The sequence below is a fragment of the Pan troglodytes genome, chromosome 5, assembly GCF_028858775.2.
Source record: "Pan troglodytes isolate AG18354 chromosome 5, NHGRI_mPanTro3-v2.0_pri, whole genome shotgun sequence".
In the NCBI taxonomy this organism is placed as follows: domain Eukaryota; kingdom Metazoa; phylum Chordata; class Mammalia; order Primates; family Hominidae; genus Pan; species Pan troglodytes.
Genome location: NC_072403.2, coordinates 178,252,305 through 178,273,394, shown reverse-complemented (window position 1 = coordinate 178,273,394; position 21,090 = coordinate 178,252,305). Strand labels below are relative to the sequence as shown.

Here is a 21,090-nt window from a genome sequence, read left to right as displayed (position 1 = left end):
CGTGTCTCTCAACCCTCCACATCCAACCTGTCCAGCAAACCCTGTGGGCTCCACCTTTGTAGTTTACCTAGGGTTTGACCCCTTCTCCCTGCCCACCTCACTGGGCCAAGGAGATGACATGTCTTACTCTAATCACTGCAGTGGCCCAGTTAGGTTTCCTACTTCCAATCTTGTCCCTGTCATTCTCAACACAGCAGCCAGAATAAATCCCCTCCTGCATCAAATCACATCAAAAATTGAATTGTAATCTTCAATATTACATATTCCTGTGGACTGAATTGTAAGGGCACTTGGGAAAGTTAAAAAGTTAATGAGCTATGGGGACGGAGCTAGGAGTCACTAAAAATTTAGTCATGTATTCTTCCATTCCATTGGCAATGACTAAATGCCTACTGTGACACCTGGTGGGTTATTGCTATCATAGGCCTGTATTTTTTTAAAAAAGAAAACGTTGCCGCTTTTCCTCCTCCCCATGTGATCAGAAGACGAGAAAAGACTTAAGAAAATAGCCTAAGTAGAATATAATCCTTTAATAATATTTTGAACTCCCAGAGAGATATACATACATTACTGTTTCCAAAAGAACACAGAAAATTTGTCAAACCTATTTATAATGAAAGAACAAATGGAGAGGGAAGCCAAAATATATATAAAGAATTTTCTTGCCTGGGTGCGGTGGTTCACCCCTATAATCCCAGCACTTTGAGAGGCTGAGGCAGGAGGATCACTTGAGCCCAGGGGTTCAAGACGAGCCTGGGCAACATAGCGAGAGTCTGTTTCTACAAAAAATAAAAAATTAGCCAGATATAGTGGTCCCAGCAACTTGGGAGGCTGAGGCAGGAGGATCGCTTGAGCCCTGTGGGCTGAGGCTGCAGTGAGCCATGACTGGGCTACAGCACTCCAGCCTCAGTAGCAAAGTGAGATGTGGTCTTGAAAAAAAAAGAAGAAGAAGAATTTTCTAGATGGACATAGATTTTGAAGCTAAGGATGATGGAAATAGCTGAGCGTTCATCATTCAGTGCACCTGTTCTGCCTCTCTCAGGGAAGGTGTTCCCGGAAGCACACTTTGAGAGTGAAGAAGATACTGATGACCTCCATCCTCTGCAGGTCTGTTAATTGAAGTACCTTCTTATAAAGGACTCAAAAAATAAGCCTGTGGTTCTATGCCAGGCAGGCAGTGAACCAATGTATTTTAGGAGGGACCATTCCTTATTTCAGGATATAGCTGAAAACAACACCCAGAACTAATTTTTTAACCTTCACAAACCTTTGTATGGAGCCAACACTCCTACCTTATAAATTGTGAAAGAAACTCGGGCTAAAGATACCACATGATTTTCACATTTTAAGGGCACGATTTACCTGATCTTTAGTTCTGCACTCTAGCCAAATAGCCAACTGATGTTTCACTATATGTATTTCCTGTTGTAATAATAAAGTTCTCACATTTTTAGGTTTCAAGGTTTCAGTTGGGTTTGGTCATCTTAACACAATTTTGCTTTCCCACAAACATGAGAAATACATGCAAATCTGTGCTGTGCATTCAAACCTCTCCAGGCAGCACTGCACGAACTTCCTATGGCACCCCCCTGTTTTCCTTTCATTGCCTCTCATCTTAATCCCTCTAACACTCAAGTGAAGCACTGTAGTGATAACCCTGATACAGGTTTCTTTTTAAATCCAGTTCCTGAAGTCAACCATGTTTGAATGTTATACATGAGCTGATAATCATCCAAGGAGTTAATCCTTGTCTTCCTACTCTTGTTTTGGAATTACCTTAGTCCATTAGCGTAACTTGGAATTCTAGTTCCACACTAACTGTAACCTTAGGCAAACTTCTTCACCTCTCTGATGTACATTTCCTTTTATTATGACCTTTTTTTTTAAGGAGGGGATAACAGTACTGACTTCACGGGGTTCTTTGGAAACTCAGAATGATGTGTTTAGGCTTAAGCATTGTTTGGCATCTGTTTTTCTCTCTGGTTGCCATACCTGTGGTTATAGTTCAGCATCTCTGCCTGGATTGGAAGTTATTTACGTGGTGGGATTTTCTTCCCCCAGCTCCTATTACTGTCTTTCAGATGACTGAACTGTTTTTTATTTATTTATTTGTTTTTATTTATTTATTTTTTATTTTATTATTATTATACTTTAAGTTTTAGGGTACATGTGCACAATGTGCAGGTTAGTTACATATGTATACATGTGCCATGCTGGTGCACTGCACCCACTAACTTGTCATCTAGCATTAGGTATATCTCCTAATGCTATCCCTGCCCCCTCCCCCCACCCCACAACAGGCCCCAGTGTGTGTGATGTTCCCTTTCCTGTGTCCATGTGTTCTCAATGTTCAATTCCCACCTATGAGTGAGAATATGCGGTGTTTGGTTTTTTGTCCTTGCGATAGTTTACTGAGAATGATGATTTCCAATTTCATCCATGTCCCTACAAAGGACATGAACTCATCCTTTTTATGGCTGCATGGTATTCCATGGTGTACATGTGCCACATTTTCTTAATCCAGTCTATCATTGTTGGACATTTGGGTTGGTTCCAAGTCTTTGCTATTGTGAATAGTGCCACAATAAACATACGTGTGCATGTGTCTTTATAGCAGCATGATTTATAGTCCTTTGGGTATATACCCAGTAACGGGATGGCTGGGTCAAATGATATTTCTAGTTCTAGATCCCTGAGGAATCGCCACACTGACTTCCACAATGGTTGAACTAGTTTACAGTCCCACCAACAGTGTAAAAGTGTTCCTATTTCTCCACATCCTTTCCAGCACCTGTTGTTTCCTGACTTTTTAATGATTGCCATTCTAACTGGTGTGAGATGGTATCTCATTGTGGTTTTGATTTGCATTTCTCTGATGGCCAGTGATGGTGAGCATTTTTTCATGTGTTTTTTGGCTGCATAAATGTCTTCTTTTGAGAAGTGTCTGTTCATGTCCTTCGCCCACTTTTTGATGGGATTGCTAAACTTTTTTTTAGATCTCAAAAGTAGTTAAAGTCAACTAGTTTCCCCACCACCTCCCTTTTCCAAACACTCACACTTGAGTGCAAGCACACCAGATTCCTTTCATATGTGCTTGTATGAATATGGTGGGTGAAAGAGAGAAAAAAACTTGTTTCTACTTTTCACATACTTTGCTTCTACTTCTCACATATTTAACCTAGTCTAGTGGAAATAACCTGCATTTAATGACACAAATCAGAAATCAAAATGCCACTCCATTTTTTTTACTCTTTTCTCTGAATTGCCTTGTATATACAAGAGGGAATACTATCTCCCATCAATGCCTAAATGATAATGTATGCACATTATCCTCGCACATAATAGGCGCCAGTGAATGTCAGCTCCTTTTAGGGTTCTGGGGCTGGGACAGCTTGTCACCTTGGAGCTGTGACTATCGGTCATAGAATGTGCTAATTCTAATTTCCAAATGGGCTTTTCTCCTCTGAGGTGTCTTTTCAGCTGAAGTCCCTGTGGTGGGAACCACTGATTCTGAATCTGTTCTCACAGGTGTGCTAAGTCCTTCCCCTTTGTCTCATTTTTACTATCAGTCTGGTACTTGATCTGTAGGGAGGACAGCCCTTTACTCCCCGCCCCCATGGCAGCCTCAGCCCTAGCTTCCCTTTGGGCTTCTGTCTCTCACCCTGGTCCTCCCATTACCTCCAGGCTGCAGCCTCCTCCCCTCTCTCCCGCCATTGACAAGTCCTTCTGCAGATTTCAGCTCTGTTCTGCTCTTGTCTTCTGTTTTTTCCACTAGCCTTCAATAGTCCTTTCAAAGTATTCTTATAATTCAATCACTTTTTTTTGGTTCATTGTCTTTGCCTACAATATTGATGGGAATTTCTATAGGAACCCTCTAAAGTGCTCCATTTCCAGAATTATTGCAAGTCTCTTCTGGAGTTCTTCCTGCTTGTTCCCTTGAGGGTATTGCAATCCCATCCATTTCCGCCCCTGTTTGATCTCATCTCCTCCTAGTTTATGTTCCCTCACCACATACTCAGCACTTGGTCTCACCTAACATTTCCTGCCAGGCTTCACCCCTCCTGCCGTGACATCTCACTTGTTCTTATTAAATAGGCGATTGTGACTTTTGAGTCTCTACTGTCATTCAGATTAGACTGTCTTTCTCTCAGTTTATTGATCTCAAGTTTGCTCCATATTCGGACACTTTATAAACCTCGTAGGCTCTCCTTCCTCATGTGCCCAGGGGCTCTGTAGGTCCTGCAGCGCCACTCGGCCTTCCTGAGTACCCTTGTTCTTCAACAGGAAGCGCTACCTCCCTGGACTCTCTGGTGCCAAGCCCCACCCCTCTCCTCTCCCCAGCGGCCTCTGGGGAGCTCCTGCTGGTTTCTCCCACCCCTGCTTCCTCCGGCAAGTGTCAGGCCCTGGTGCAGAGCTCAGAGCCTGCCTGCCCTGCGGATCCCTTCAAAACAGTGATCACAGCATGTTCTGATTAGGGACATCATGTCAACCTTTCCTGCTAAATGGTGATTATGGAAGTTGGAGCTGGTCCAGCCAGAGTATGTGTGTGTGTACGTCTACCTGCATTTATTTCCAACATTCTTTTCTGCCAGATATTTTATTCAGGGCCAAAATAGGATTTTTCAAAATTAGTTGTAGAGGAGGGAGAAAGAACATTTCCAGTAGTATGACATACACAGGTATATAAATATGAATTAAACGATTGCGTGGGGGTCCCCAGTCATGATTACTGGAGTCATTTTCAGCCTGCAAGCATGTTCCTGCCCCCTCATTTTCAAGCCTCCCTTGGAATAGCTCACTTGTAGTAATTCTTAAGGTCTCATTTAATACACAATTTTCACAGGAAACCCTTCCTTTACTCTCTCCAAAACACCTGACTATTTGAATCAATGAGCGGGTTACTAGAGAAGGGCCCTTGGAGTTTCAGAGGCATCCTGCATTTTAGTAAATGTGAAGGATTGATGTTTTGTTCATGATGAAAGTGCTCAGCAGCATATGTCCAGTGGATCTGAGGACAGTGCTACTGCCGTTTCTTAGATAGACATGCTACTGCATTTCCGTGTTGCCAACGCAGCCACTCAGCAAAGGCCTGCTGAGTCCCTGCCACCAGTCAAGGGCTGGTTTCACCCTGAATAAGGCAGGCCCCACACCTCTGTCTTCCCAAGGTGGCTATGAAAGGGGCATCCATCCAGGGCCCCTGAGAGTGCAGCCCTGCAGAAGGCATGCTGGGCAGTCACCCCTATGTAAGAGGGGGAGGAAGGAAAAGAAAAGACCGTGGAGACTCCCAGAAAAGGCTGAAAGGGAAGCGGGGAGAGCGATTATTCAGAAGACACAGAGGAAAAGCAGCCTTGGGAAAAAATAAACCATAAGCACCAGAAGATGCAGAGAACCGTGGCTTCTAAGAAGCAGAAACAGGACATTAAGGAGCAAAAAGGCTGCTCTAGAAGGCCATGGAATAAGATGACAAGGGACGTGGAGGAAATAAGGATTACCAGAAAACTGAGGCTACAACAGAGAAATAAAATCTGCATTGGAGGCAGTAAAAACCAAAAGTGACATGGAGGGAAATTGACAGAGTGGTGTGGAAAAAACATTTCACAAGCCATTTAATATATGCAGAAAGATCTAAGAGCTGAAACAACACAGGGGGAGGAGGCGGGAGAATAGGCACGGATCCTCAGATTTGGAAGTACAGATAACCCCTGAAGTGGAAACAGTACTCACCATCATACCAATCAGAACTAAAGAGACTTGTTGAGTTGGAAGGGGCTTTCCCTGCATGCCAAGCAAAATCAGCAGATTCCCACTGAAACTATCGCCAAGAAACTTATCATCCACAAGGCATTGAAAAAATTAAGTATCCGGGCAGAAAAACTCAAGCTACCCTTCTCTACCGAGGAAGAGATCAAAATCCAGCAGCCCGATTTCTCCTCTGGAAACTTGAATTCCAAAGAGATAGGAGCTGAAGCACTAGAGTTTTAAGGAGAAAGGTTTGGGATTGTCACATTCCCAAACATTCAACTGGGCAGGTTGGTTTGTTGTTAATCTGTGAACTCCTGTCACTAAAACAACCACACACTGTCATGTGTGACAAAGCCCACTGACTCCAAAAAAATAGCTTGGATGGGATCAGGTTTTGAGACGCAGCCTGAGGCTGACAGTAGTCCCTGCGTCCACCCCACATGGCCGCAGCCTCCCTGCAGATCAGGGAGCACATCACGAAGCCTTCTCCCTAGAGCAGCAGGGAGGGGCCGGCTGTGCACAGGGTGGGATCCTTGTCCTGAGAGGAAGACTTTAAAAAACCAAGTCTCTGTTCTTTCCCACAAAACCACAACCACCCCAAACAACCCAATGGGCTTTAAAATTTTTTCAATGGTAAAGAGTCTAAAGAATTATGTTACACACCTTTTAAAGCAATAACAAAAGCCATTGGGTTTCTTTTAATGGGAGAGACAAATAAACCAATTGGTGGCAGAATTATTGGCCATGAAACATGGCTGTCATCTCTAATGTAGAACTTGTGACTGTTTGCGTTCAGTCCGCTTAGTCAGTGTGGGAGAAGGAGCTCATGAGAAGAACAAAATGAAAAAAAGACGAGGAACACCCCAAAATATGAACATTGCTTAGTGCTTGAGGTTAGCATTTATATACATAGAGAGAGATAAACATACAGCCAGCCCTCCATAGCCACAGGTTCCATATCCGTGGTTGGTTGAATTGATAGAAAACATTCCAAACTCCCTCTCCCCAATAATCAAAGAATAAAAATTATACAAATAAAAAACAATACAGTATAACTACTATTTGCATAGTGTTTACATTGTATTAGGCATTATAAGTAATCCAGAAGTGATTTATAGTTCATGGAGGAAGTCCATAGGTTATATGCAAATACCATGCCAAGGGACTAGGGCATCCCTGGATTCTACCATCTTTGTAGGTCCTGGAACCAATGCCCCACAGATACTGTGGGTGACTGTTTTACATATATATGAAGACAGATACATATATAATATTTATACAAGGAGTACATATATAATCAGAAAAGAAATTCATTTGTTTTTCTTGCAGAAAGAGAGGGACTAGAGTGTGGGGTAAGAGTCACGCGAGGCTGTCCTCCACCCCTCCTTGAGCCTGTTACAGCTTCATTGTTGCCTGCTTCTAAAGATAAATGGCTTTGCTTTTTCAGAAGGGATTGGGCCCAGGAAAACTGCCTCTCTGGGAGTCGAGTCGGGTGTGTGTGTGTGTTTTCTTATAAAATGTTTCAAGCATGTTTTCGGTGGGACAGTTGCATCCTGAGGCCCAGCCATAAGGCTTTGTCTTGTTTTTCTCTGAATGGCTGGGCTTGCCAAGGAGTGATAGACCCTGGGAGCGAAACAGCTGGCGGTGCCTCAGCCCCTCTTTCCTCCCAAGGAAGCGCATTGTTATTAACTGGGAATTCTTTATAGCCGGGCTGGAGGAAGTTTTGGCTGTAAACTGTCATGCACTGCAGCCTTCGCTGAAAAGGCGGAGGGAGTGGGCCTGGTCCTGGGAACCGAGGAACAAAGATCAGAAAATCAGCCACAGAAAGGGGAGGAAAAATAAACGTTAGAAAGTGAAGACAGGTGACACTACACAGTGCTGGCCAAAGTCGGTGACTTCCAACCTCTACCTCCTCCGACTTGGGTGGTTCAATTCCTGGGTCGTACTCTTCAATGCTTCAGACATTCTCTCTGGAGAGTAGAAATTTTATTACGCATGTTAGAAACGGAATATTCTTTCGTGCTGAAGTTGTATTCTTATTTGGCCGTGCCCCTCCTGTTCGGAACAGTTTTAGAGCGATCTGTTAAACCCTCCAGTCTTCTTTGGCGCTTCCCGACTGTGGGAAAAGCGGCCGCGACGCCGTCCGAGCGCAGGGCAGGGATCCAGCCTTCGGGATTCCTTTGCCCTGAAGCCGCAGGAGAGGTTTCGCTCTCGTGCCTGGGGTTCCGAGGCCCTCAATTGCCTGGGACCCACCCTCGTTCCTCCTTCACCTCCCCTCCACTTTTCCCTTTTATCTTATCCTCGGGAGGCCTTGGGCCAAAGCGATGACCTCTTAGACATTTTAATACCCGGAGTAAGGAGAGTAACACGCACCACGCTCTCCCCCAAAGCCCAGGGCCCGATGAGCCAGTGAAGGCGTGTCAGGAGGGTCCGGCGTCAGGAGCAAATGAGGTCCTTTTGGTGCCTCTTTCTAGAAGGAAACTTCCCCACCTCGGGTCAGCCCCCTGGGAATATCCATGCATCCCAGACATCAAAAGACACTGAGAAATGCGGACCGGGACTAGACGCCCCGGCTTCCTGACTCGTCGGTGTAAGTTGGAGAAGGGAGAGAAGGAGCCCTGTGCCCCACGGGCGGCAGGCACCCTTCCCCGGGACTGGCTCCTGGCAGCCCTCCACATACCGCGAGGCGGGTCGATCCCTCGAGTCCCGGGCGGGGATCCCTCCTTCGGCTTCCCCAGCAATTCCCGACCCCGGAGCGAGCCCGGCTGGGCGAGGGGCGAGGAGCAGGGGGCAGGGGGCAGGGGAGACTTAGCGCGGGGCGCAGGTACCATGTCCGCGGGAAAGTCCCCTTGCTAGGGCGCAAGACTCCTCTGAACTCGCTGCCCCACCCGATGCGCAGGCTTTCTCTAGAGGGGCTGGGGCTGGGGTGCCCGCTCAGGAGACCGGGAAACAGAGGCTGCTACCCGAGGCAGGCCCTCGTCCAGCGAATGGGCGAGGTGTGCAGAAGCGCAAAGCCAGGCCTTGGAAGGGGGAGCTTCTGCCTCCTTCCCCCTTCCTGGGCTCCCGTTTTAGGAGGAATATTACTGTTTAAAGAGACCCCACTGAACTATTTCCTGCTCATTGTCACCTCTCCTTCGCTCTCCTCGCGTAAGTTCTCACCGAAAGGTAATAAAACAACCGCTGCCGACACCGCTTGGCGCTGGGCCGGGCGGGGAAAGCGCCCCGAGTCCCGCTAGTCCGGGACCACCCCGCCAGCCCCGACCTTCTCCCACCTTCCGCGAAAGCAATGACACAGCAGAAACCACGCACACGCCTGGCACACTCGATGCGCGCGCTGACCTCGGCATCAAGTCCTGTTTTTATAAGAGAGCGAGGAGGACACTTCCCAGAAGGGGTTGTTTTGCTTTTGCTTATTTCCGTCCATTTCCCTCTCTGCGCGCGGACCTTCCTTTTCCAGATGGTGAGAGCCGCGGGGACACCCGACGCCGGGGCAGGCTGATCCACGATCCTGGGTGTTCGTAACGCCGCCTGGGGCTCCGTGGGCGAGGGACGTGTGGGGACAGGTGCACCGGAAACTGCCAGACTGGAGAGTTGAGGCATCGGAGGCGCGAGAACAGCACTACTACTGCGGCGAGACGAGCGCGGCGCATCCCAAAGCCCGGCCAAATGCGCTGGTCCCTGGGAGGGGAGGGAGGCGCGCCTGGAGCGGGGACAGGTGAGGCCGCGGGAACGTTCCAGCCTGGCGCGGCTGCGGGATCCGGGCGCGCTGGAAAAGCGAGCAGGACCCCGCGCGCGGGAATCAGGGAGCATCGCAGGCTGCCGGGCAGCCCCTCGCGGAAGTGCGGGCTGGGGCGGGCTGGGGCGGGCTGGGGCAGGCCGGGGCGTCCAGCTTACCTTCCTCCGGGGCTTGCCCCGCCGCTTTGATGGAGGTGCAAACATTTGGAGAAGGGCGGGGGTGTAGGGGCTGGGCCGGGGCTCGCAGGGCTGGGGCCCAGGATTTACATGAAACAGGCGTGCGGGAGCCCACTGTTGGCTCCCGGCCTCCCAGACCCGCCCGGCTGGGTCTGATATGGCCGCTCTCGGCCAATGGGAGGCTGCCCGGCACTTCAAAGCGTGCGCAGCCCAATCCGCCGAGCACCCCCAGCGCTGCCGCCGCGGCTCTATTTATGGGGAGGGCACTGAATTTCGGTCCCCAGAGACCTACACTAGTAGAGCCTTGGGGAGTTCAAGTGGAATAACTTCTCCCCACCCCTCTGCCCCCGTCTCCTCCCCCCAAGTCTTGGTCCGCGCCCTCCTCCCGGGTCTGTGCCGGGACCCGGGACCCGGGAGCCGTCGCAGGTCTCGGTCCAAGGGGCCCCTTTTCTCGGAAGGGCGGCGGCCAAGAGCGGGGAAGGTGGATCTCAGGTAGCGAGTCTGGGCTTCGGGGACGGCGGGGAGGGGAGCCGGACGGGAGGATGAGTTCCCCTGGCACCGAGAGCGCGGGAAAGAGCCTGCAGTACCGAGTGGACCACCTGCTGAGCGCCGTGGAGAATGAGCTGCAGGCGGGCAGCGAGAAGGGCGACCCCACAGAGCGCGAACTGCGCGTGGGCCTGGAGGAGAGCGAGCTGTGGCTGCGCTTCAAGGAGCTCACCAATGAGATGATCGTGACCAAGAACGGCAGGTGGGTGCGCGTCCGGAGCCCGCGCGCGCCGCGCTCTCCAGCGCCTGGGCAGCCTGGGGGACCTGGCAAGTTCCCGGAGGTCGAACCCTTTTTCTCCTGGAGGAGGGCTTTGTGTTTGTTCCCGCTCTGGTTAACTCCCTCGAGTGCATTTCTCCAAGCCCCTCTTCTGGGGCTTTCTCCGCGGAAGCTTGGGGAGGAGGAGCGCGCACTCCGGTGTCCCGACCTCGGAGGCATCCCGGGACCCGCGAGGCGCGCCCTGGTCCCCGCCTGTCCCCGCGGGATGTGGCCTCCTGCACTGAAACCCTTCGCCAGGTCCTCTCCTCCCCGCCCTCCCGAGGCCGTGGAGATGGTGAGGAGGCCACCCGGACCTGGCAGGGCTCGGGGAAGGGGGAGCTTGGGAGTCACCTTCGGACGTTCCCCAGGGGGCTCCTCTGTGCCCCGAAATAACGGAGGCCTCTGTGCCCAGCTTCTGCCTCCGGCCTACCTGGTCAGTGTCGGGGTCCTCCTGCGCCCGCCCCGTGTTTTCCAGGAGGATGTTTCCGGTACTGAAGGTGAACGTGTCTGGCCTGGACCCCAACGCCATGTACTCCTTCCTGCTGGACTTCGTGGCGGCGGACAACCACCGCTGGAAGTACGTGAACGGGGAATGGGTGCCGGGGGGCAAGCCGGAGCCGCAGGCGCCCAGCTGCGTCTACATCCACCCCGACTCGCCCAACTTCGGGGCCCACTGGATGAAGGCTCCCGTCTCCTTCAGCAAAGTCAAGCTCACCAACAAGCTCAACGGAGGGGGCCAGGTAGGTGTGAGGAGCCCGCCAGGTCTGGGACCAGCGAGGAGGGGCCGCGCTGGGCCTTCTGCACGGGGGTTGTGGGAAGGGACGCTGCTTGAACGGGAGGCGACGTCTGCCCTGGAGAAACGGCCACAGCCTTCTCTAATAAGGCCTTTAGCGCTGTTTATACTAAGCTGATAACATCCACGCCTGGCGAACGGGGAGCGGGAGCACTCCCCTTTGAAGGACTGGAGCTTTGGGGGAACTTCCGTGTCTAGCCCTAAACTCTCCTGGGGGTGGAAAAGATATCAGCCTTGATGGCAAAGTCGCATTTAAATTTAAACATGCGCCACACTACTTACTGCGTGGAGTCAGAACAAACTTGTAAAGTCGTGCTTTTCTAAAGAACATTCTTTAGTCGGGGATTGTTCCTGGAAGACCCCAGGTTAGGCAAGTTGCAAACAAGCTCAGTCTTTTAAAAATGTCCATAGCCTTCCTGAAAGCCTTAGTACTTTATTCCACCAGGTGAAAGGATTTTGTGATGAGCATTCATTGCTTTTAATGGTGTGTAGCGTCTCACATCCCTTTTCCAAACAAGCTGTGGGAATAGCACATATAAACCGCAGAGAAGCCTCCCCTGGTGGAACCCCACTTCCCTCAACAGCAGAGACACTTTCTTGGGATCCAGAGGACTTTCTGCATCCCGGAGAAATGGATGTTTTGCTGTTTTAACGCAGGCCGTTCAGTGCCACCAATCCTGTATCTGTCTCCCTCAGATCATGCTGAACTCCTTGCATAAGTATGAGCCTCGAATCCACATAGTGAGAGTTGGGGGTCCACAGCGCATGATCACCAGCCACTGCTTCCCTGAGACCCAGTTCATAGCGGTGACTGCTTATCAGAACGAGGAGGTGAGAAGGACAGAGGCGGATCGCTTTCCCGGTGTGCTGCGGTGTGGTGTGCTGCTCCGTGGAGACTCTGGAGGAGCGGGGAGACGCGCTAACCCGCACTGAGAGGAAGGCTTCCTGCCCTTTCAAATAATATTCCGGAACTTGAAATGGAAGCACAGGAGAGAACTGTTTAAATTAAGTCCCCATTCAAATATTTTCCCCTTGAATTCTCCATACAAGTGTTTAAAACTAGAAACAACTTCTCAATGCTCAAAATGAAAAGATCCAAAAAGCATTCAGGTTAAATGGTGTGAGAATTTCTTGAGAACAAGACTTGAGTGACAGAGGGGCATGTCCTTCCTTGGAAATCTTCCCCAAAGGGTGGGGGGGCAACCCCTCAAATCTCTGCAGTGTGAAGACTCAACTAGATACAAGCTACTGCATAGGTGCCTGTAAATCTATGCCTAAGCCCAACCCCAAAGTACTGCACATTCAACATTAGTTGGATACCTTGTTGGTGTTGACGTTGACCGAAATCTAGAACTTCCAGGTCTCTATTTCCTAAGCAGCCCCAGCCTGTGTTTTCAGCCATTTCTGATTTATACACATGGAACATTGTTAGTAGTAGGTTAAATTTATTGTGAATCCCACTCAGAACATTGACATTGAAAATTTTTCATAAGCATGCTACTCTGTACAATTACTCAGCTATTTTCAGTTCCAAATAGAAAACTGTATGTGGAAAGAAGTCTGATTATATTTGAAAATTTAAAAGTGGTACTGGCATTTCTCAATTTCTTGGTGCCAAATTAAATCCCCTGGCTAATAGGGAATATACTAGTAAATGCAATTTCTTGTTTTTCAGATCACAGCTCTTAAAATTAAGTACAATCCATTTGCAAAAGCTTTCCTTGATGCAAAGGAAAGGTGAGAGAATTCTAACTATAAATACCCTTGGGCAAAGAAGTATGCAGAAAGATGAAATATTGCTGCACATACTCTTTTCTGAATTTCCTTATGTTTGAAAATTCGATATACTTTTTTTTTTTCATTTTGATAGAAGTGATCACAAAGAGATGATGGAGGAACCCGGAGACAGCCAGCAACCTGGGTACTCCCAATGTACGGTTTGTTGCACTCTGTCATGTCATTCTGCGTCATCGGGACTAGACTTGCTGAGAGCTGGGAAGTGGAGATGGAGAAGACAAGGGTGTTTCTGGGTGTGCCTGGGATGTAAGATTGCCTTTTTGCCATGCGAGGCTCTTGGCCCTGTGATGTTGAAGCTGTGTTGCCCATCTAACCTCTGCTCTAATCGGGGCTGTGGATACTCTCCTGGGTGCTTTTGTTTTGCCGTGAGGCAGCTGCCACCATGCCTGGGGTGGATCATTGAGACCTAGCTGGGTGTTTGGACTCTCCTGTATTAGGCAACAGGAGAATCTAGCTCATTACATCCTCTTTGAGGCTTTCATTAATGGTTGAAGAGCCATCTTTCCAATGATGCTTAGGAACAAAATTTTTCCTTAGCCCTGTGGTTCTAGGAATGTCTCACCAGCTCCTGTGGCTCTGAGGATGAGAGAGTTGGATTTAAGTCTAGCTCCCTCTAGGACTTTCAGGAGTCAGAGTGCAGGATAGAGGATTATACAGCAGCATTTGTTGGGAGAAACGCTCTCTCTCATCCTGGTCCGTCCTCTCCACCCGGGGAAGGGACTTGGAGATATTAAACAATGAACGCGGTAGCACTGGCTGGTCAAGAGGCTGGATGAATCAACAGGGCACACTCCTCCTTACACAGGCATTTTCTATTCTGTAGATTTTTCATCATTTCCTAGGCTGATTGAACAACCAGAAGGGGAGTCACTTGAGTAGAGTGAGCCACTGCTCTGGCCAGGGCCGGCTGGGCAGCGAGAGCACATCTGCACCCTCCCTTCCAGTGCTGCCTGGAGAATTGTTAGTAGTTTGGAAATTGAAGCCACAGTAGTTGTCCCACTAGGGGTTGCTTTTTCTCAATCAAAACAACAAAGCTTGAAGAGTGTAGAAGAGGACGGGCACGGTGGCTCACGCCTGTAATCCCAACACTTTGGGAGGCCAAGTTGGATGGATCATTTGAGGTCAGGGAGTTAGAGACCAGCCTGGCCAATATAGTGAAACCTCATCTCTACTAAAAATACAAAAATTGTCAGGCATGATGGTGGGCGCCTGTAATCCCAGCTACTTGGGAGGCTGAGGCATGAGAATCCCTTGAACCTGAGAGGCGGAGATTGCAATAAGCCAAGATCACACCACTGCATTCCAGCCTGGGTGACAGAATGAAACTCCCAGTCTCAGAGGAGAAAAAAATGCGTGGACAAGAAATTGTAGTTTTAGAGGAAGGAAGGGGAGCCTTGGAAGAACTTTCTGATTCTCCTGGGGAGAATGTGGGGAGCTTAAACCAGAAGAGTGAGCAGTAAAGGGGTCTACCCCCAGCTAGGAAGGCAGCTCCCGTCTCTGTGGGTGGCAGGAGGAGAAGGGGAGGGCACCCTTGTCTAAGCACCACCCCACCTCTCTCACCTGCTCTCTGCCTGTGGTTACATTGTATTCATGCTCAGTGGAGGAAAGCTCACCTGCCTTGGGGAATAGTAGATCTCAAAGCAATCCAGAGGATTCTCAGGAGGAAACAGCTTAGGTTGCCTGAGGCCAGGCTCCTGGGTTTACTCAGGTACACACAGGATTGGAAGCCTTGGGTTACCTGTGGTAGTGAGTGTGGGGCTGATGGCCTCAGATGTCTTGTGAGGCAGACTGTGTCCTAAGTATGAGACACTCAGGGTGCTTCGTCCATCAGGGGCCCCTGAGGGGAAGGTGGGAAGTCACTGGCCTGGGCTCTGCTCTCTGGAGTGATGGAGGGAGAGTCCCTGGCCTGGGCTCTGCTCTCTGGAGTGATGGAGGGAGCACTAATGCAGGTTACTCAGCACTCTCTTTTCTCACAGCAGGGGGGTGGCTTCTTCCTGGAACCAGCACCCTGTGTCCACCTGCAAATCCTCATCCTCAGTTTGGAGGTGCCCTCTCCCTCCCCTCCACGCACGGCTGTGACAGGTACCCAGCCCTGAGGAGCCACCGGTCCTCACCCTACCCCAGCCCCTATGCTCATCGGAACAATTCTCCAAGTGAGTCCTCAGCCTCATTCTGCCAGGGGTTGGTGGGTGGCTGCAAGACCACTTTGGGAAAGGCATTCTGCAGGGGTCTAGAATCTAAAAAAACGGAGACGGTTTTCTGGAACACATACCCAAGCCCAGTTTTTTAGTAGCTCAAGAGAAGATCTTCAATTTATGTCTCCGCCACTGCCGCCGCTGGCGGAACAACCACGGACACCCAGATCAGGGGCTTGCATCCTTGCACGGGCCTCAGAGCTGCTGCTCCAGGTTTTGAAAATGACAGATTCCTGGGCCTCTCCACAGAACCATGGTCGATCCTTAGGAGGAGAGCCCAGGTTTGAGTCTTTTATGAACCTCTCTAAAGTGACAATGATGGGCAGCCAGGCTCAAGAATTACTGACTACACCAGTGATTCTCCAAATACGGTGCCCAGGCCAGAGCCTCAGCACCACCCGAGAGTGGGCACAGTCTCAGGCCCCACCCCAGACTGACAGGCAGCAGCTCTTGGTGGGGCCCGGCAATGTGTGCTTTTTTTTGAGACGGAGTCTCGCTCTGTCGCCCAGACTGGAGTGCAGTGGCACGATCTCAGCTCACTGCAAGCTCCGCCTCTCGGGTTCACGCCATTCTCCTGCCTCAGCCTCCCAAGGAGCTGAGACTACAGGTGCCTGCCACCAGGCCTGGCTAATTTTTTTGTATTTTTAGTAGAGACGGGGTTTCACCGTGTTAGCCAGGATGGTCTCGATCTCCTGACCTCGTGATCCACCCGCCTCGGCCTCCCAAAGTGCTGGGATTACAGGCGTGAGCCACCGCTCCTGGCCAGTGTGCTTTTAAAAGCCTTCCAGGCCATTCCGATGCATGTTCCAATATTAGGACCACTGGGATAGACCATAAAGATCCCCTGGCCTAACTCTCTCTATAACACTGTATATGTCTAGACTTAATTTTGTCTGGCTCCAAAAGAAGGAAAATAGCTCAAGAACACCATAAAACAATTAAGCAATTAAAGTTGATTTGAAATGAAAGGACCTTATTGGGTTAGGAAGTCACTGGGACTTGTTCAACCAGAGGCTAGACTCTGAGGCAGGAAGATCTTATTTCTAATTTTGCCTGGAGTAATGGTTTCTATCGCCCATTCTTATGAAATAATCACTGGTAAAAAGGCAGGGTAAAGTTATATTTATTTTTAAAGATAAGTAATTCCAAGTCAGTGATTGTAAGTAAGATTCAATGTCTACAGGGCATCTACTGATAATGATGATAAGGGAAAAAGCTTGGGTTTACCAGGGTATGTTTTCAAATACATACATTTGGCAATAAATCTTGCCCCTGATAACCACGTAAATAGATTAATGGATTGTTTTCTACAGTTAATATCCCATGTACATTTTGTTTTCAGTGTTACGTAGCTTCAGTTATTGGTGATATTTCACTGTACTTTGTTGTTCTTGGAAGACACCATCTATAATTGCACTTTGTTACCTTCCCCCCTTAGCCTATTCTGACAACTCACCTGCATGTTTATCCATGCTGCAATCCCATGACAATTGGTCCAGCCTTGGAATGCCTGCCCATCCCAGCATGCTCCCCGTGAGCCACAATGCCAGCCCACCTACCAGCTCCAGGTAATGGATGTCCAGGACGTGGTGCAAAGCATCCTGGGAGCTCTGCCTGTGACTTCACGCTGTTTCATTCCTATAGGCCCTTAGTCCTTATTCTCCTCGGTCCCTGTGGGTGGTTGGGTCTTTATTTAGAATTCTTTATTAGCCAGCTATGCCCAGGGATTGCAGGTGACATGACTGCCGAGTTCCTGTTTGCAGTCTGTTCGCTGGAAGGACTGGGCTCCTTTACAACCCAGGTGTGGAATGGGAGCTGCGCTATCCCATCCCTGAATGAAACCATAGTCCCCATCCTGGTTCTACCACTTACTGGTTCACGTGATGGACAAGTCTTTTAGCCTCTCTGGGCCTCAGTTTCCTCACATATAAAAGGAAGGTGGTAAAAAAATAACCCAGCCTCGGCCTGTCTCCTACAGGGTTGTTGGGGTCAGTAGGTAGAGCTTAAAGAGATCGTTTTGGAACCTTTTCCAACAAAAGCTAGTAAATGAAGGAAATGAATTTATTGGCTTTTCTATGGATACAGGCTCGAAGTCTTTAATATATGTGCTAGGTAACTGGTAAACAATGATGACTATTTTGTTACCAACTTGCAAGTTATGCAGAGGGAGAAAGGCTTACAAATTAAGCAGGCTGGTAAATGTCTTACATTTCTTCATAGGATGAATATAAAAACCTAAAATACCAAAGCTAGAAGTCAACTCTCACTTTCTAGGGAGGAAGGAGGGCCAGAGATATTAAATGATTGGACCAGCTCACAGCAGAGTGAGCCTGGAATTAAGTGATCTTGACCTCAAAGGCAATGCACTTCATTTTCTAGAATACCAAAATATGCCTGCGATCTTAATTCTTGTCTAGAAAACAGTTCCTTCATAATAAGAATTCAATTGCTTGCGGTTAGAAACAGAGCAACAATGCGTAAACAAGCGAAGCTTTCAGGGGCTCCAAGAGCATCGCCCCAGAAGCCTGCACCGATCAGATGACCTGCACACTGCAAGCTGTTGACAGAGGCCCCACCCGAGGGTCTCAGTGTGGCTCTAATTGGGCATCTTAGAACCTGAAGCTTTCATTTGTAAAATGGCATAAAAATCTGCCTTGATTAACTCAGACTTGTTTAAAACAGCATGGTGATACAACATAAGGTCTCATTATTCACTTATAGAAAGACAAGGTTATTTCCCAAAATAAAATCTTACCATAATTGAATGCTATCCACTTCCATGTGCTTAGACTGGAGAATTCAATAGTCATTTCCACCTTCCTAATTTTATGCCTTGAGAAACACAGCCTATAAGTAGTCTCAGGCAAAGTGTAATGTGACACAGCTAGGTAAAGGCGGAACTGGGAATGGCTTCCTAGTCTGACTGCCAGGTGCTTTTCTTGCTGCTGGGCACCATGCTAGCACACCTATGTACTGAACAGGACAAAGTGCAGGGAATTGTGTCTGTACTGGAGTTACTCTAAGGAATGTCTGCTGCTTAGCGTTTGAGGAGAGGCTGGTCTCCATCGTGAGAATCACTGCGGTGGTGGGGGTGGGATGTGCTAGATAAAAACACGTGCACTTAAGCCCATCCTCAGTCACTTTTGATTGAGACTATCTGAAAAGTTTTATTCTGAATGAGAGTGCAAAACTACTGGTCTGAGTCTTTCTTTTCTGTTTTGTTTGTTTGTTTGACGGAGTTTCACTCTTGTTGCCCAGACTGGAGTGCAATGGTGCAATCCCAGCTCACTGCAACATCTGCCTCCCGGGTTCAAGCGATTCTCCTGCCTCAGCCTCCCAAGTCGCTGGGATTACAGGCATGTGCCACCATGCCCAGCCAATTTTTTGTATTTAGTAGAGACGGGGTTTCACCATGTTAGTCAGGCTGGTCTTGAACTCCTGACCTCAGGTGATCCACCTGCCTTGGCCTCCCAAAGTACTGGGATTACAGGCATCACCCACTGCGGCTGGCCTGGTATGAGTCTTTCGTAGTGAAACTTAACAGCGCTCTTTCATGAGCTCTGAATATGTGAATAATCTTTTCAGTCATCTTCCTGATGATTTTGTTTCTTATTAATAGATACGACAATAACTTCTATACATCACAGAATGTGCTTGTGAGTCCTTTAATAATTTGGAGAAAATGACCTGTTTGAAAGAAGAAAACTGTCATATTACACAGTCACTCCGAATGGGATTTCTGGTGTGTTTTTCCATCCTTAGCTGGCCTGCAGCCCCTGCCCAGGCCCTGCTCACTGGTGTCTTTCTGTTGCAGTCAGTACCCCAGCCTGTGGTCTGTGAGCAACGGCGCCGTCACCCCGGGCTCCCAGGCAGCAGCCGTGTCCAACGGGCTGGGGGCCCAGTTCTTCCGGGGCTCCCCCGCGCACTACACACCCCTCACCCATCCGGTCTCGGCGCCCTCTTCCTCGGGATCCCCACTGTACGAAGGGGCGGCCACGGCCACAGACATCGTGGACAGCCAGTACGACGCCGCAGCCCAAGGCCGCCTCATAGCCTCATGGACACCTGTGTCGCCACCTTCCATGTGAAGCAGCAAGGCCCAGGTCCCGAAAGATGCAGTGACTTTTTGTCGTGGCAGCCAGTGGTGACTGGATTGACCTACTAGGTACCCAGTGGCAGTCTCAGGTTAAGAAGGAAATGCAGCCTCAGTAACTTCCTTCTCAAAGCAGTGGAGGAGCACACGGCACTGTTCCCCAGAGCCCCAGCATCCCTTGCTCACACCTGCAGTAGCGGTGCTGTCCCAGGTGGCTTACAGATGAACCCAACTGTGGAGATGATGCAGTTGGCCCAACCTCACTGACAGTGAAAAAATGTTTGCCAGGGTCCAGAAACTTTTTTTGGTTTATTTCTCATACAGTGTATTGGCAACTTTGGCACACCAGAATTTGTAAACTCCACCAGTTCTACTTTAGTGAGATAAAAAGCACACTCTTAATCTTCTTCCTTGTTGCTTTCAAGTAGTTAGAGTTGAGCTGTTAAGGACAGAATAAAATCATAGTTGAGGACAGCAGGTTTTAGTTGAATTGAAAATTTGACTGCTCTGCCCCCTAGGATGTGTGTATTTTAAGCATATGTAGCTAATCTCTTGTGTTGTTAAACTATAACTGTTTCATATTTTTCTTCTGACAAAGTAGCCAAAGACAATCAGCAGAAAGCATTTTCTGCAAAATAAACGCAATATGCAAAATGTGATTCGTCCAGTTATTAGTGAAGCCCCTCCTTTTGTGAGTATTTACTGTTTATTGTAGCTGGTGGTAAAGACCTTATCCCCAAAAAGCATTTTAATCTATTAAGAACTTTAATATTGTATCTAATTAGCTGCAAAACTGGAAGTGAAATTTGCATAGACTTAGTGCTAATTGCCACAGCAACTTAAAAGATGTTAAGTAATTTTTAAGAGATTTACTCAACATTGAATCATGGATGATGCGGATAAAGACAGAACCTAAAACATACTGATGTCATCAAGATGAATATGGGATGTCCACCCTATTCAAGCTAAAGTACTGTACATAAAATAAATGGATAAAAAGTTATCATTTGTCAGTGAAAAGTGTAGTTACCATAGCACTTTGAACAAAATGGCATTTATAAATATCTTTCCTGCTGCTTTTTCTCAAAAGCAAAACACAACTGCAATGGCGCTGGATTGGGACAATTTCTCCATCTAGTGGCAGAATCCTTAATGTTGACCCTACTTCCAGCTTAGTATTCCAAACCTTGTATTCCTTAGTATTCCAAGTACACCTTAGTATTCCTTAGTATTCGAAGTTACAGGTGGCCAGTAGGTTAGAGCTGGGTTAGTAATGCAGGAGTGTCAAAGCAGCATTATGAATATACTAGCAACATGGACATTAAGGCTCAGGGGTATGATATCGCCCACAGGCGTAGCAAAAGTTGTTTTTTCCAAGTCAGCGTTGCTAACTTTACCACTTGTCCAACTCTGACTTCTTTGGACTCCACTTACCAGTTCTAGGACAAAGTGGTGTTTAGTTTGTTTGTTTTTGCTTTATTGAGTATAAATCCAGAGATGAAGTGTAAATAGCTAGCTTTTTAGCACCATTTGTGCCTGCTTTCCAGCATCATTTGTGCCTGCTTTCCAAGCAGGACATGCTTATCGTAAATTATCATTTAAAAGTTTTTCTTGGTTTTACGACTACTCATTTGGCAATACCCCCAAATCAGGAGATTGATTGATGTATTTTGGGAGAGTACATTGATTAAACCCACTGTCCAGGTAGCGTTGGGAAGTAGAACTAGTTCCAGCCATCTGGACTGTGGCTTCTAAT

At 48.4% G+C, this 21,090-nt stretch overlaps 2 protein-coding genes across 13 annotated transcripts; one reads left to right on the top strand and one right to left on the bottom strand.

The window, feature by feature from the left end:
- Positions 1 to 6,611: 6,611 nt before the first annotated feature.
- On the bottom strand, positions 6,612 to 11,269 carry LOC134810392 (uncharacterized). 9 transcript variants are annotated; one of them, XM_063813657.1, is made up of 4 exons: positions 10,887 to 11,269; positions 8,116 to 10,589; positions 7,652 to 7,712; positions 6,612 to 7,527 (listed from the first exon to the last, which is right to left on the bottom strand). In XM_063813657.1, the coding sequence occupies exon 2, from the start codon at positions 9,679 to 9,681 to the stop codon at positions 8,866 to 8,868; it is 816 nt and encodes a 271-aa protein (XP_063669727.1). In that variant the 5' UTR covers positions 9,682 to 10,589; positions 10,887 to 11,269; the 3' UTR covers positions 6,612 to 7,527; positions 7,652 to 7,712; positions 8,116 to 8,865. The 9 variants fall into 9 exon arrangements, with proteins under 9 accessions (XP_063669727.1, XP_063669733.1, XP_063669734.1 ...); XM_063813663.1 differs by lacking the exon at positions 10,887 to 11,269 and having other exon boundaries at positions 8,116 to 9,420; positions 9,637 to 9,878; XM_063813664.1 differs by lacking the exon at positions 10,887 to 11,269 and having other exon boundaries at positions 6,612 to 7,712; positions 9,015 to 9,420; positions 9,637 to 9,886.
- On the top strand, positions 9,879 to 19,988 carry TBXT (T-box transcription factor T). 4 transcript variants are annotated; one of them, XM_009452368.4, is made up of 8 exons: positions 9,879 to 10,402; positions 10,932 to 11,196; positions 11,946 to 12,080; positions 12,925 to 12,986; positions 13,120 to 13,181; positions 15,023 to 15,199; positions 16,680 to 16,809; positions 19,056 to 19,988. In XM_009452368.4, the coding sequence occupies exons 1-8, from the start codon at positions 10,197 to 10,199 to the stop codon at positions 19,327 to 19,329; spliced, it is 1,311 nt and encodes a 436-aa protein (XP_009450643.2). In that variant the 5' UTR covers positions 9,879 to 10,196; the 3' UTR covers positions 19,330 to 19,988. The 4 variants fall into 4 exon arrangements, with proteins under 4 accessions (XP_009450643.2, XP_009450644.2, XP_063669724.1 ...); XM_009452369.4 differs by having other exon boundaries at positions 10,197 to 10,402; positions 15,026 to 15,199; XM_063813654.1 differs by lacking the exon at positions 11,946 to 12,080 and having other exon boundaries at positions 10,197 to 10,402; positions 15,026 to 15,199.
- Positions 19,989 to 21,090: the final 1,102 nt, after the last annotated feature.

Excerpts from the sequence above, each read along its gene's own strand:
- TBXT (XM_009452368.4), top strand. The coding sequence starts at position 10,197 with ATGAGTTCCCCTGGCACCGAGAGCGCGGGAAAGAGCCTGCAGTACCGA. Across the intron at positions 12,081-12,924 it reads CTGCTTATCAGAACGAGGAG|ATCACAGCTCTTAAAATTAA; the intron begins GTGAGAAGGACA and ends CTTGTTTTTCAG. Across the intron at positions 13,182-15,022 it reads GCAACCTGGGTACTCCCAAT|CAGGGGGGTGGCTTCTTCCT; the intron begins GTACGGTTTGTT and ends CTTTTCTCACAG.
- LOC134810392 (XM_063813657.1), bottom strand. The coding sequence starts at position 9,681 with ATGTTTGCACCTCCATCAAAGCGGCGGGGCAAGCCCCGGAGGAAGGTA.